Source organism: Garra rufa, chromosome 11 (genome assembly GCF_049309525.1).
Source record: "Garra rufa chromosome 11, GarRuf1.0, whole genome shotgun sequence".
In the NCBI taxonomy this organism is placed as follows: Eukaryota; Metazoa; Chordata; class Actinopteri; order Cypriniformes; family Cyprinidae; genus Garra; species Garra rufa.
The window spans coordinates 13,969,688-13,986,055 of NC_133371.1; the positions used below are offsets into that span (position 1 = coordinate 13,969,688).

At 38.6% G+C, this 16,368-nt stretch overlaps 1 protein-coding gene across 3 annotated transcripts in view; it reads left to right on the forward strand.

The window, feature by feature from the left end:
- ppfia1 (PTPRF interacting protein alpha 1) overlaps positions 1 to 16,368 on the forward strand; it is a 59,432-nt gene that overhangs the window by 20,501 nt on the left and 22,563 nt on the right. For 2 of the 3 annotated variants that reach the window (XM_073851065.1, XM_073851067.1), the window contains exons 17-19: positions 93 to 122; positions 1,650 to 1,774; positions 1,867 to 2,036. In XM_073851065.1, coding sequence (XP_073707166.1) covers positions 93 to 122; positions 1,650 to 1,774; positions 1,867 to 2,036 — 325 coding nt within the window. The remainder of the gene's footprint in view (positions 1 to 92; positions 123 to 1,649; positions 1,775 to 1,866; positions 2,037 to 16,368) is intronic. The other variant, XM_073851066.1, reaches the window with a different exon arrangement.

Here is a 16,368-nt window from a genome sequence, read left to right on the forward strand (position 1 = left end):
TCCTGCTAGGATGCCATTCACCTGCTTCTGTGCTTGTTTGAAATGCTGCTAACTGTTTCTTCTCTTTCTCCATTTGCTTGCGCTTCCAACAGCCTAGCGATTTGCGGAAGCATCGTAGGAAGGTAATCTAGAGAAACTGCATAGCCGCATGTGTAATCCTCCTGTAACATCTGAATCTTAAAGACCTTAGCTGTTTTGGACATGTTAACATGCAGTCGCCTGCGATACAGCACACACGTGTCAAAGTACCCTCATTTACAATGAGAGCTTCTCACAAGACACTTTATTCATGGTGTTATGACCAGAACCTTCATGAAAAATGTAGTTTTAAAATGCATGTTATTAATTTTATTGTGAACATATCTATTTTATTTTATTTTTTTTTTGGACTTCGTAATGTTTAATCAAAATGTCACTTGATAATCTGAAAAAGAAAAGATCTGTTGCTACTTTCATTACATCATGACTATAAACAACTATTGATGTCTTTTTATAGAATCTAATGAATCAGATACTGATTTAAATGCACTTCATCCCATTTGATGTTCTTTGTATGGGCGCAAAGTAAAAAATCAGATTTGTATCAAAGGAACAGTATATGATAAAACGGTAGGCTCAAAACAGATTTCGCATCCTTTGTATCACCCAGCCCTGTTTATAAATGATTTACTAGAAGAATTATTATACTAAACTGTATTTAAAAAAAAGCAGCTATTATGGGACACACACAAAAAAAAAAAAGATTTTGTGTACTAAAGACTGACATTCACTCCATCAGACAGCATTTTAGTTTAGGTAAACTAAAACGATGATGTACTCCTCCATCTGACAGCTGTGTGATGTTAGATTCATAGATGACTCTGAATTAACTTACTTTTTTCTGTCGAGCACCAAAGATTTAAAAGGCAGTTCTTTCTTTCGCAGAAGAAACTCAGTCATACAAGTTTAAAACGATTTGAGGGAAACTGACACGATGATAAAACACACAACACTCCCATAGACTATCTAATTCATGAGTGTATTAGTACCTCTTGTTACTTATTACTTTATACATTACATTTTGGAAAGAAGAAAAGCATTTGTATAGGTGAATTTCATCGATAAATTAATTGTAAATTAGCTACAAAGATTAAGGTAGATTCTCAATTGCCAACCCCCCGCTCTGCATATTTTGCATGTCTCTTATTTAACACACCTGTTTCAGATCATCAGCTCCTTAGAAGAGATTGACATGGTCCTGACAGTGTTCAATGTTCCCTACTCTCTGAGCACGAGAAATCTGTTGAAGTTTACTTTATTTCATAACAATCATTCACAGATTTTCGCTACACCACTGCCTGCAGCATCTGCACACAAATACGAAACTTACCAGAGAAGTGTGCCATAATATATCTGTCAATAAATACAATTTAAACTAGTGTCTCGCACACTGTAATGCTTTTTAAATAGAAGATCCTGTGATATCCACTTTGCAGGGCACTTATGGTAGAATAGAACAAATGTCTAAAGTGATAAGAGATGCATACAAAAATGTGCAGACTGGGGGAAGGACTGGAATTGAGAATCGCTGTATCAGTCCTAGTTGTCCAAACATGTTTTAGGTTTGTGTGTTTAATGCTGCTGTTTAAAGCGCTTGTGTTTGTGTTTAGTGTGCACAAGATGACAAAGCTACTATCAGATGTGAGACGTCTCCCCCATCCACCCCGTCCTCCATGAGACTCCATAAAGGAGCACTGCATACTGCCAGCCATGAGGACATCAGAGACATACGGGGGTGAGTCACACACTACCGCCATTAGAATGATGATGGTCATTTATATTAAATACAGAGATGTGACGTGTGTGTGTGTATATGTGTGTTTCCAGAACTGGGCTGCAGGACGGAGCGGGCAGCAATCCCAGCAGCAGCAACAGCAGTCAGGACTCACTCAACAAAGGAGCCAAGAAGAAGAGCATCAAGTCCTCCATCGGCCGGCTGTTTGCAAAGAAAGAGAAGGGTCGTCCCAATCCGGTGGGGAAGGAATCTCCTGGTCCAGGTAAGCCCTCATCCACACCTCAGAGAGTAATATTTCAAAGCTATTTTCACACTATTATGTACTTGCATCTTTACAGTTAGCCTCATGTTCTTATTACTGCCATGACAGAGTTTAATTACCTCATTTAAATGAGAACTACTGCAATACTGAGAATACAGATCAATACACAATACTACTCTCATTATACTTTAAACAAAGCCAAAATTAAGAAGGACCAAAATTAAAAAAAATGATATATGATAAACAGTATAGACAAGCAAAACAGTTTACAGTAATTACAGTATTACCATTAGGTAATACTGATTAATGCATTAACAATGAGCGATACACTTGTTATGTAATTTATTTATCTTTGTTAACATTAGTTATTAAAAATACAACTTTATTGTAGTTCATGTCAGCTCAGGTCCATTAAATATTAACAGATACAACTTTTAGATTTTTATAATGTTTTATTAAATGTTGAAATTAACGTCATCTAAGATTAACAGGGATCGTATGTGATTTGAAAAAAGTAGGTAATTTGATTTGTCATTTTCAGGTCTTGAAAAGTATGAAAAAAGAGAATATGTGAAGGAAAAAAATGCCGAAATAAAAAATATACAAACTTTTATGTCCACACACACACACAAAAAAAGGGTTTTTTTTATAGACAGTTGAACTTGGCAAATAGGACAGTGCACACAGCCATATTATGCCATCAGCCCATTTCCTGTCATGGTTTCTTCACCGCCACAAAGGATGTAATTGGACATTGGATTTTAATATTAAGAGGTACTACCATAAGAAAAAAAATTGAGCAAGTAGATCTCTTAATTTATGTGCACCCATGCTCTTGTTTTATTATTATTATTATTATTTATTTTTTTTTTAATTTAAGAGCTCTGTATGTTGTCACTTTGAGAAAATCAATTAAAAAAATTAACGAGAAAATAAAAATATTTACAGATGACTGTACTACATACCTAAAATAAAGTTGAAAATAATTCTGTATGTTACATTTATACATTTATGTTAAATATAGTCTGAAAATATACTGAGAGGTTTGGAAATTTGAGTCTGGAAAGGTAAGGAGTTTTGAAATTGAAAATGTAGGATTTCTGGATTAATGAATGCTTGAAGTATTTTAATTTTTAGTTCATGTTAACTAATATAGTTAACTCATGTTAACAAATGGAACCTTACTGTAAGGTGTTAGGAAATACTATTCATAAAATCCCATATTTGGTATTACAGTATCAAGGTTAAACTTGAATAATCTTGGATTTGGACTAATGCACAAGACAGAACTAACACCATAATGTAATTATGTTAGACACATGCTCTGTCATGATTGCATACATGTAAAACTATTTAAATATTGTATATTTTAAAAAAAAGTTTAACAAGAGTACGTTTATCAAGGAAAATAATCTTACCCTATTTTAATTAGGGCCCGAGCACCGATGGTGTGAGGACCCTATTGGATCTGCTCCGTTTATTATTATTATTATTAGGGCCCGAGCACCGATGGTGTGAGGACCCTATTGAATCTGCTCCGTTTATTATTATTATTATTATTATTATTATTATTATTATTATTATTATTCTTCTCCAAAATGAATCGCATTTTTGAGGGCTTAGACATACCTGAAAACTCATGAAACTTTGCACACACATCAAACCTGGCGAAAATTTACGTCTGATATGGGTTTCAGAAGTGGGTGTGGCAAAATGGCTCGACAGCGCCACCTTTAGACGTTCAGCGGTGTGCGCTTTCAGCTGTGATTCACGTACATGCACGGAAATCGGTACACACATGTGACACACCAATACCTACAAAAAAGCCTCTTGGAGCAAAATCCGGAACCCAACAGGAAGTCGGTTAATATTAAAATTCTCAACAAAATTTGTGTCATTTTTGCCATTTTCAGGCGTCGTACTTGAACGAACTCCTCCTAGAGATTTATTCGGATCAACGCCAAATTTGCAGAGTCTAGTCTAAAGCCCTTTGTGACGTTAAATTGTGAAGATCTAGAGTTTTCATCGGAGGGCGTGTCCATGGCGGCCTCGCAAATTTCGATGTTTCGCCATGAAAAAGGAAGTTGCTATAACTCAGACATACAATGTCCGATCTGTCCCAAACTTCTCATGTGTGATAACACTCCTGACCTGATTACATCTACATGCCCATATTCAGTTTTACTCATAGCGCCACCTGCTGGCAACAGGAAGTGTCATGCTGTACTCTGCAACAAACTCCTCCAAGAGATTTAATCAGATCAACACCAAAATCAGTCAGTCTAATAAAAAGGCTTTAGTGATGTTAAATTGCGAAGATCTTGAGTTTTCGTTGAAGGGCGTGTCCGTGGCGGCCTGACAAATTTCGAGGTCTCGCCATGGATATAAAACTTGTTATAACTCAGCCATAAAATGTCCGATTTGCCTCAAACTTCACAGGTTTGGTAAGAGTCCTGGCCTGAAAACATCTGAAGGCCAATATTCTATTATAATCACAGCGCCACCTGTTGGCAACAGGAAATGACTTGTAGCAAACTCTTCCTAGAGATTTAATGATATCAACATTATATTTGGTCAGTCTGATCTAGAGGCCTTAGAGATGTTAAATTGCGAAGATCTTGAGTTTTCGTTAAAGGGCGTGTCCGCGGCGGCGTGACAAAGTTTGATGTTTCGCCATGGACATAGAAGTTGTTATAACTCAGCCATAAAATGTCCGATCTGCCTCAAACTTCACAGGTTTGGTAAGAGTCCTGGCCTGAAGACACCTAAAGGCCAATATTCAGATATTATCATAGCGCCACCTGTTGGCAGCAGGATATATCATATCTTTCACTAACTCAAACATACCAAGGTCAATCTGCACCAAACTTCATATGTTTGATGAAAGTGCTGGCCTGAACACATCTACATGCCAATAATCAGTTATAGGCATAGCGCCACCAGCTGGCAGCAGGAAATTTGGCACATTTAAGTGACTTTGACATATTTCTCCTATTTTTACTGTATTAAAAGCATACTGCCCACCATTTGCTGTGTTCCTAAAGCCACCGGTCGGCGGTGAGCCCGTGTGCGAGGGCCCGTTCATCGCTGCTTGCAGCTTTAATTATTAGGGCCCGAGCCCAAAAGGGCGAAGGCCCTATTGTTCTTCTAAGGATTCTTATTTGTTTTTTTTTTTTTTTTTTTTTTTTTTTTCAACCGTTGGGGCACTTTTGGGGGCCTTAACATACTCAAAAACTCTTGAAAATTTGCACACACGTCGGAATCTGCCGTCGTCCGGACGCCACAGAGGCTGGGACCCGGGCGTGGTTCAGGGCCTCTACAGCGCCCCCTGGAACACAGTTTGAAAACTTGATGTACTGCGCACACATACTTGCGTGTATTGATATGAAACTCGGTACACATATAGAACTCATCGAGCTGAACAACTTTTGTACTCTATGTCATGGGCTCCACGCAACAGGAAGTGAGATATTTAGGGCTGTTTAAAAAGCGCATGCTCTGGAATTTAACGTACTCCTCCCAGGAATTCCATGGGATTGTCACCAAACTCGGTCAGCATGATCTCAAGACATTGGGGACGCTAAATTGCGAGGAGATTTTTGATATCTCGAACGGTTTGGCCGTGGCAAGGCGACAAAGTTATGGCGAGAAATGAGAAACAGGAAGTGTCTAATAACTGTTGCACACATTGCCTGATTCTGATGAAACTTCACCAGTTTGTTCCTTGTATGATGCCGATTCCATAAATGTGACTATTATGAGTCAAAGTTATAGCGCCACCAACTGGGAGCAGGAAGTGTGTCATTTTCAAAATGCTTTGAAATCAGCCTCTTAATTTTACTCGATTTTCTTTAAACTTCATCAAAATCATGTCAAAACACGGCCGATAACAATATGTAAAGGGGTCGATGATAAATCAAATGCTGTTGCCATGGCAACGTGTCAAACTTTAAAATTAGATTCCTGTCTTTTCGAGGCAGATAACATGCTTAGAATTTCATGAAACTCAACACACACATCAATATTAATGATAGTTAGACACTGGCAAAAGGTCATAAATGGGCGTGGAGCAGGCACTCTATAGCGCCATCTTTTGACAAAAGTTGGGGGGTTAGTTTTTCCTACAGTCACCAAACTCTGTACTTATGTTGTTCTCATCAATCTGGACAACTTTCTAAATCAAACTCATTAGCTAAGACCAACAGAAAGCCGGCTATTTTGATTTGAATGTGGATTTTTTGAAAAATCAGGTAGTAAACAAATTCACACTACTCCTAAGAACAACCAGCTTTTCACACCAAACTTTTTTAACATGAAGAGAAGATTCTGAAGATGTTAAATTGCGAGCGGATTTGGGATATCTCGAACGGTGTTGACGTGGTGATTTTTTAAAGATGTAGTAAAAAACATAACCCTAATTTTTTATATCTTTAAAGTGCAGCATCCAAACTCTTTAAAACTTTTTTCACACAAAGATCTAATCATTCTGAGCAAGTGCTGGAAATATAAATTTTATACAAGCTTCAATGAATTAAAGAAAATTAAAAAGATAACTCAGAAACCTGCTGTCACTCTGGTGAATGTCTCTACAGTATGTGTGTGCGTTCAGTCAGGCACAGAGAAGCTCATTATTGCAGGGGGGAGGGGTGAGAGGCAGAGAGGGTGACAGAGTAGAGAGCCATCCTACAGACCATCTTTGAACAAAATGCACATACTGTATGTAGTGTAATTACATAAATATGTCTGATCTTTGAGAGTCTGATATTTTGAGAAAATATAAAGGGTCACTAAGTCTTTCATTGTTCGTATTTTGCAGTTGTTGTTTTTTATTTATTTTTTACTTAACTGTACCATGAACTTGTCCTATTCAGTCACATAGCAAAAGATTTTAAAAAATACAACTTTTTAGCATGATCAATTTATCTTCATTGATAGACAATATTTACATAGTGTTATTTATTGAATATAAAATAATAATAATAAAAAATTAAGACAAACTTTGACAACAAAACAAACGTTACTGTTATCTCTTCAAAACATCTGAAAACCATAATTTTAAGAACAGTTATAAATATATATATCACCCCGTTAAAATACTCAACTTGATTTTTAGAGATATTTTGAAAGAATGAAGCGTTTATAGAGCACTTTATTGTGTATTGCTGTACACCCACATGAACTGTGTTCATGTTCATGTTAATTCACAGTACATAAACTTTATATGAATACTTTTTTTAGCTTAATATTAATTAACATTAATAAATGCTATTTATTTATTGGTCATGTTAACTGATATAGTTAATTTTAACAAATGAAACTGGATGGCAACATTTTATATTTTGTGTGTATGTGTCTGTGTGTTGATTTTAAAGTGTAACCCTTTCAATTCTGTAAACTTAAAATCCAAACTAGCAGATGGTTACTGTGAATGCATGTGCCAACTGGGCACCGTCTTCCTTATTGATTCTTAGTTATGACAACAATTGATTTTATACAAAAATATATTATACAAAAATTGTACAGATAGGTAACAATGACATTTAAGCAGAAGTGGTGGATATAAAGGAAGCAATAATAACATTTTGCTATCATCATGAATTACATGTTCTTATTTGTAGCATACTGGTTCACAGTTGGCATCTATCTGAAGTCCTTGCATTGATTGCATTTAATTAAATCAACATTATATTTGGTCAGTCTGATCTTGAGGCCTTAGAGATGTTAAATTGTGAAGATCTTGAGTTTTCATTAAAGGGCATGTCCGTGGTGGCCTGACAAAGTTTGATGTTTCTGCATAGACATAGAAGTGGTTATAACTTAGCCTGAAAATGTCTGATCTGCCACAAAATTCACAGGTTTGGTAAGAGTCCTGGCCTGAAGACACCTAAAGACCAATATTCAGATATTATCATAGCGCCACCTGTTGGCAGCAGGATATCTCATATATTTCACTAACTCAAACATACCAAGGTCAATCTGCACCAAACTTCATATGTTTGATAATAGTGCTGGCCTGAACACATCTACATGTCAATAATCAGTTATAGGCATAGCGCCACCAGCTGGCAGCAGCAATTTTGGCACATTTAAATGACTTATGACATATTTTTTCTATATTTACTGTATTAAAAGCATACTGCCCACCGATTGCTGTTTTCCTGAAGCCACCGGTCGGCGGTGAGCCCGGGTGCGAGGGCCCGTTCATCGCTGCTCGCAGCTTTAATTAGGGCCCGAGCACCGATGGTGTGAGGACCCTATTGGATCTGCTTCGTTTATTATTATTAGGGCCCGAGCCCAAAAGGGCGAAGGCCCTATTGTTCTTCTAAGGGTTATTATTTTTTTTTTTTTTTTTTTTTTCTTTTTTTCAACCTTCCGGGCACTTTTGGGGGCCTTAACATACTCAAAAACTCTTGAAAATTTGCACACACGTCGGAATCTGCGGCCATCAGGACGCCAAAGAGGCTGGGACCCGGGCGTGGTTCAGGGCCTCTACAGCGCCCCCTGGAACACAGTTTGAAAACTTGATGTACTGCGCACACATACTTGCATGTATTGATATGAAACTCGGTACACATATAGATCTCACTGAGCCAAACAACTTTTGTACTCTATGTCATGGGCTCCACGCAACAGGAAGTGAGATATTTAGGGCTGTTTAAAAAGCGCATGCTCTGGAATTTAACGTACTCCTCCCAGGAATTCCATGGGATTGTCACCAAACTCGGTCAGCATGATCTCAAGACATTGGGGACGCTAAATTGCGAGGAGATTTTTGATATCTCGAACGGTTTGGCCGTGGCAAGGCGACAAAGTTATGGCGAGAAATGAGAAACAGGAAGTGTCTAATAACTGTTGACCACATTGCCTGATTCTGATGAAACTTCACCAGTTTGTTCGTTGTATGATGCCGATTCCATAAATGTGACTATTATGAGTCAAAGTTATAGCGCCACCAACTGGCAGCAGGAAGTGTGTCATTTTCAAAATGCTTTGATATCAGCCTCTTAATTTTACTCGATTTTCTTTAAACTTCATCAAAATCATGTCAAAACACGGCCGATAAGAATATGTAAAGGGGTCGATGATAAATCGAATGCTGTTGCCATGGCAACATGTCAAACTTTAAAATTAGATTCCTGTCTTTTCGAGGCAGTTAACATGCTTAGAATTTCATGAAACTCAACACACACATCAATATTTATGATAGTTAGACACTGGCAAAAGGTCATAAATGGGCGTGGAGCAGGCACTCTATAGCGCCATCTTTTGACAAAAGTTGGGGGGTTAGTTTTTCCTACAGTCACTAAACTCTGTACATATATTAATCTCATCAATTTGGACAACTTTCTAAATCAAACTCATTAGCTGAGACCAACAGGAAGCCGGCTATTTTGATTTGAATGTGGATTTTTTGAAAAATCAGGCTGTAAACAAATGCACACTACTTCTAAGAACAACCAGCTGTTCACACCAAACTTTTTTAACATGAAGAGAATATTCTGAAGATGTTAAATTGCGACCGGATTTTGGATATCTTGAACGGTGTGGACGTGGTGATTTTTTAAAGATATAGTAAAAAATATTTTTATATCTTTAAAGTGCAGCATCCAAACTCTTTAAAACTTTTTTCACACAGAGATCTAATCATTCTGAGCAAGTGCTGGAAATAAAAAATGTATACAAGCTTCTATGAATTAAAGAAAATTTAAAAAAGAACTCAGAAACCTGCTGTCACTCTGGTGAATTACTCTACAGTATGTGTGTGCGTTCAGTCAGGCACAGAGAAGCTCATTATTGCAGGGGGGAGGGGTGAGAGGCAGAGAGGGTGACAGAGTAGAGAGCCATCCTACAGACCATCTTTGAACAAAATGCACATACTGTATGTAGTGTAATTACATAAATATGTCTGATCTTTGAGAGTCTGATATTTTGAGAAAATATAAAGGGTCACTAAGTCTTTCATTGTTCATTTTTTGCAGTTGTTGTTTTTTATTTATTTTTTACTTAACTGTACCATGAACTTGTCCTATTCAGTCACATAGCAAAAGATTTTAAAAAATACAACTTTTTAGCATGATCAATTTATCTTCATTGATAGACAATATTTACATAGTGTTATTTATTGAATATAAAATCATAATAATAAAAAATTAAGACAAACTTTGACAACAAAACAAACGTTACTGTTATCTCTTCAAAACATCTGAAAACCATAATTTTAAGATCAGTTATATATATGTATCACCCCGTTAAAATACTCAACTTGATTTTTAAAGATATTTTGAAAGAATGAAGCGTTTATAGAGCACTTTATTGTGTATTGCTGTACACCCACATGAACTGTGTTCATGTTCATGTTAATTCACAGTACATAAACTTTATATGAATACTTTTTTTAGCTTAATATTAATTAACATTAATAAATGCTATTTATTTATTGGTCATGTTAACTGATATAGTTAATTTTAACAAATGAAACTGGATGGCAACATTTTATATTTTGTGTGTATGTGTCTGTGTGTTGATTTTAAAGTGTAACCCTTTCAATTCTGTAAACTTAAAATCCAAACTAGCAGATGGTTACTGTGAATGCATGTGCCAACTGGGCACCGTCTTCCTTATTGATTCTTAGTTATGACAACAATTGATTTTATACAAAAATATATTATACAAAAATTGTACAGATAGGTAACAATGACATTTAAGCAGAAGTGGTGGATATAAAGGAAGCAATAATAACATTTTGCTATCATCATGAATTACATGTTCTTATTTGTAGCATACTGGTTCACAGTTGGCATCTATCTGAAGTCCTTGCATTGATTGCATTTAATTAAATCAACATTATATTTGGTCAGTCTGATCTTGAGGCCTTAGAGATGTTAAATTGTGAAGATCTTGAGTTTTCATTAAAGGGCATGTCCGTGGTGGCCTGACAAAGTTTGATGTTTCTGCATAGACATAGAAGTGGTTATAACTTAGCCTGAAAATGTCTGATCTGCCACAAAATTCACAGGTTTTGGTAAGAGTCCTGGCCTGAAGACACCTAAAGACCAATATTCAGATATTATCATAGCGCCACCTGTTGGCAGCAGGATATCTCATATATTTCACTAACTCAAACACACCAAGGTCAATCTGCACCAAACTTCATATGTTTGATAATAGTGCTGGCCTGAACACATCTACATGCCAATAATCAGTTATAGGCATAGCGCCACCAGCTGGCAGCAGCAAGTTTGGCACATTTAAATGACTTATGACATATTTTTTCTATATTTACTGTATTAAAAGCATACTGCCCACCGATTGCTGTTTTCCTGAAGCCACCGGTCGGCGGTGAGCCCGGGTGCGAGGGCCCGTTCATCGCTGCTCGCAGCTTTAATTATTATTATTATTATTCTTCTCCAAAATGAATCGCATTTTTGAGGGCTTAGACATACCCGAAAACTCATGAAACTTCGCACACACATCAGACCTGGCGAAAATTTACGTCTGATATGGGTTGCAGAAGTGGGTGTGGCAAAATGGCTCGATAGCGCCACCTTTACACGTTCCGCGGTGTGCGCTTTCAGTTGTGATTCACGTACATGCACGAAAATCGGTACACACATCTAGCTCACCAATACCTACAAAAAAGCCTCTTGGAGCAAAATTTGACACCCAACAGGAAGTCGGTTATTTTTAATTTTCTTAGCAAAATTTGTGTAATTTTTGCCATTTTCAGGCGTCATACTTGAACGAACTCCTCCTAGAGATTTATTCGGATCAACGGCAAATTTGGTGAGTCTAATCTAAAGCCTTTTGTGACATTAAATTGCGAAGATCTAGAGTTTTCATCGGAGGGCGTGTCCGTGGCGGCCTGGCAAATTTCGATGCTTCGCCATGAAAAAGGAAGTTGCTATAACTCAGGCATAAAATGCCCGATCTGCCCCAAACTTCACATGTGTGATAACACTCCTGACCTGATGACATCTACATGCCCATATTCAGTTTTACTCATAGCGCCACCTGCTGGCACCAGGAAGTGTCATGCTGTACTCTGCAACAAACTCCTCCAAAAGATTTAATCAGATCAACACCAAAATCTGTCAGTCTAATATAAAGGCCTTAATGATGTTAAATTGCGAAGATCTTGAGTTTTCGTTGAAGGGTGTGTCCGTGGCGACCTGGCAAATTTCGTGGTCTCGCCATGGATATAAAACTTGTTATAACTCAGCCATAAAATGTCCGATTTGCCTCAAACTTCACATGTTCGATAAGAGTCCTGGCCTGAACCAATCTGAAGGCCTATATTCTATTATAATCACAGCGCCATCTGTTGGCAATAGGAAATGACTTGTACCAAACTCCTCCTAGAGATTTAATGATATCAACATTATATTTGGTCAGTCTGATCTCGAGGCCTTAGAGATGTTAAATTGTGAAGATCTTGAGTTTTCGTTAAAGGGCGTGTCCGTGGCGGCCTGACAAAGTTTGATGTTTCGCCATGGACATAAAAGTTGTTATAACTCAGCCATAAAATGTCCGATCTGCCTCAAACTTCACATGTTTGGTAAGAGTCCTGGCCTGAAGACATCTAAAGGCCAATATACAGATATTATTATAGCGCCACCTATTGGCAGCAGGATATATCATATCTTGCACTAACTCACACATACCAAGGTCAATCTGCACCAAACTTCATATGTTTGATCAAAGTGCTGGCCTGAACACATCTACATGCCAATAATCAGTTATAGGCATAGCGCCACCAGCTGGCAGCAGGAAGTTTGGCACATTTAAGTGACTTTGATCTATTTTTCCTACATTTACTGTATTAAAAGCATACTGCCCACCGTTTGCTGTGTTCCTAAAGCCACCGGTCGGCGGTGAGCCCGTGTGCGAGGGCCCGTTCATCGCTGCTTGCAGCTTTAATTATTATTATTCTTCTTCTTCTCCAAAGTGAATCGCATTTTAGAGGACCTAAACATTCCCGAAAACTCACAAAACTTTGCACACACATCAAACCTGGCGAAAATTTACGTCTAATTTGGGTTTCAGAAGTGGGTGTGGCAAAATGGCTCGACAGCGCCACCTTTAGACGTTCAGCGGTGTGCGCTTTCAGCTGTGATTCACGTACATGCACCGAAATCGGTACACACATGTAACTCACCAATACCTACAAAAAAGCCTCTTGGAACAAAATCCGAAACCCAACAGGAAGTCGGTTAATATTAATATTCTAAGCAAAATTTGTGTCATTTTTGCCTTTTTCAGGTGTCGTACTTGAACGAACTCCTCCTACAGATTTATTCGGATCAACGCCAAATTTGCAGAGTCTAGTCTAAAGCCCTTTGTGACCTTAAATTGTGAAGATCTAGAGTTTTCATCGGAGGGCGTGTCCGTGGCGGCCTCGCAAATTTCGATGTTTCGCCATGAAAAAGGAAGTTGCTATAACTCAGGCATACAATGTCCTATCTGTCCCAAACTTCACATGTGTGATAACACTCCTGACCCGAAGATATCTAGATGCCCATATTCAGTTATAGTCATAGCGCCACCTGCAGGCAACAGGAAGTGTAATGCTGTACTCTACAACCAACTCCTCCTAGAGATTTATTCAGATCAACACCAAAATCGGTCAGTCTAATATAAAGGCCGTAGCGATGTTAAATTGTGAAGATCTTGAGTTTTCGGTAAAGGGCGTGTCCGTGGCGGCCTGACAAATTTCGAGGTCTCGCCATGGATATAAAACTTGTTATAACTCAGCCATAAAATGTCCGATTTGCCTCAAACTTCACATATTCGATAAGAGTCCTGGCCTGAACACATCTTAAGGCCAATATTCTATTATAATCACAGCGCCACCTGTTGACAACAGGAAATGACTTGTATCAAACTCCTCCTAGAGATTTAATGAAGTCAACATTATATTTGGCCATTCTTATCTAGAGGCCTTAAAGATGTTAAATTGTGAAGATCTTCAGTTTTCGTTAAAGGGCGTGTCTGTGGCGGCATGATAAAGTTTGATGTTTCGCCATAGACATATAAGTTGTTATAACTCAGCCATAAAATGTCCGATCTGCCTCAAACTTCACAGGTTTGGTAAGAGTCCTGGCCTGAAGACACCTAAAGGCCAATATTCAGATATTATCATAGTGCCACCTGTTGGCAGCAGGATATATCATATCTTTCACTAACTCAAACATACCAAGGTCAATCTGCACCAAACTTCATATGATTGATGAAAGTGGTGGCCTGAACACATCTACATGCCAATAATCAGTTATATGCATAGCGCCACCAGCTGGCAGCAGGTAATTTGGCACATTTAAGTGACTTTGATCTATTTTTCCTACATTTACTGTATTAAAAGCATACTGCCCACCGTTTGCTGTGTTCCTAAAGCCACCGGTCGGCGGTGAGCCCGTGTGCGAGGGCCCGTTCATCGCTGCTTGCAGCTTTAATTAGGGCCCGAGCACCGATGGTGTGAGGACCCTATTGGATCTGCTTCGTTTATTATTATTATTATTATTCTTCTTCTCCGGAATGAATCGCATTTTTGAGGGCCTAAACATACCCGAAAACTCATGAAACTTTGCACACACATCAAACCTGGCGAAAATGGATGTCTGATATGGGTTTCAGAGATGGGTGTGGCAAAACGGCTCGATAGCGCCACCTTTACACGTTCCGCGGTGTGCGCTTTCAGCTATTATTCACGTACATGCACGCAAATCGGTACACACATGTAACTCACCAATACCTACAAAAAAGCCTCCTGGGACAAAATCCGAAACCCAACAGGAAGTCGGTTATTATTAATTTTCTTAGCAAAATTTGTGTCATTTTTGCCATTTTCAGGCGTCATACTTGAACGAAGTCCTCCTAGAGATTTATTCGGATCAACACCAAATTTGGTGAGTCTAATCTAAAGCCCTCTGTGACGTTAAATTGCGAAGATCTAGAGTTTTCATCAGAGGGCGTGTCCGTGGCGGCCTCGCAAATTTCAATGTTTCGCCATGAAAAAGGAAGTTGCTATAACTCAGGCATAAAATGGTCGATCTGCCCCAAACTTCACATGTGTGATAACACTCCTGACCTGAAGACATCTACATGCCCATATTCAGTTTTACTCATAGCGCCACCTGCAGGCACCAGGAAGTGTCATGCTGTACTCTGCAACAAATTCCTTCTGGAGATTTAATCAGATCAACACCAAAATCGGTCAGTCTAATAAAAAGGCTTTAGCGATGTTAAATTGCGAAGATCTTGAGTTTTCGTTGAAGGGCGTGTCCGTGGCGGCCTGGCAAATTTCGTGGTCTCGCCATGGATATAAATCTTGTTATAACTCAGCCATAAAATGTCCGATTTGCCTCAAACTTCACATGTTCGATAAGAGTCCTGGCCTGAACCAATCTGAAAGCCTATATTCTATTATAATCACAGCGCCACCTGTTGGCAACAGGAAATGACTTGTACCAAACTCCTCCTAGAGATTTAATGATATCAACATTATATTTGGTCAGTCTGATCTCGAGGCCTTAGAGATGTTAAATTGTGAAGATCTTGAGTTTTCGTTAAAGGGCGTGTCCATGGCGGCCTGACAAAGTTTGATGTTTCGCCATGGACATAAAAGTTGTTATAACTCAGCCATAAAATGTCCGATCTGCCTCAAACTTCACATGTTTGGTAAGAGTCCTGGCCTGAAGACATCAAAAGGCCAATATACAGATATTATTATAGCGCCACCTATTGGCAGCAGGATATATCATATCTTGCACTAACTCACACATACCAAGGTCAATCTGCACCAAACTTCATATGTTTGATGAAAGTGCTGGCCTGAACACATCTACATGCCAATAATCAGTTATAGGCATAGCGCCACCAGCTGGCAGCAGGAAGTTTGGCACATTTAAGTGACTTTGATCTATTTTTCCTACATTTACTGTATTAAAAGCATACTGCCCACCGTTTGCTGTGTTCCTAAAGCCACCGGTCGGCGGTGAGCCCGTGTGCGAGGGCCCGTTCATCGCTGCTTGCAGCTTTAATTATTATTATTCTTCTTCTTCTCCAAAATGAATCGCATTTTAGAGGACCTAAACATGCCCGAAAACTCACAAAACTTTGCACACACATCAAACCTGGCGAAAATTTACGTCTGATATGGGTTTCAGAAGTGGGTGTGGCAAAATGGCTCGACAGCGCCACCTTTAGACGTTCAGCGGTGTGCGCTTTCAGCTGTGATTCACGTACATGCACGGAAATCGGTACACACATGTAACACACCAATGCCTACAAAAAAGCCTCTTGGACCAAAATCCGGAACCCAACAGGAAGTCGGTTA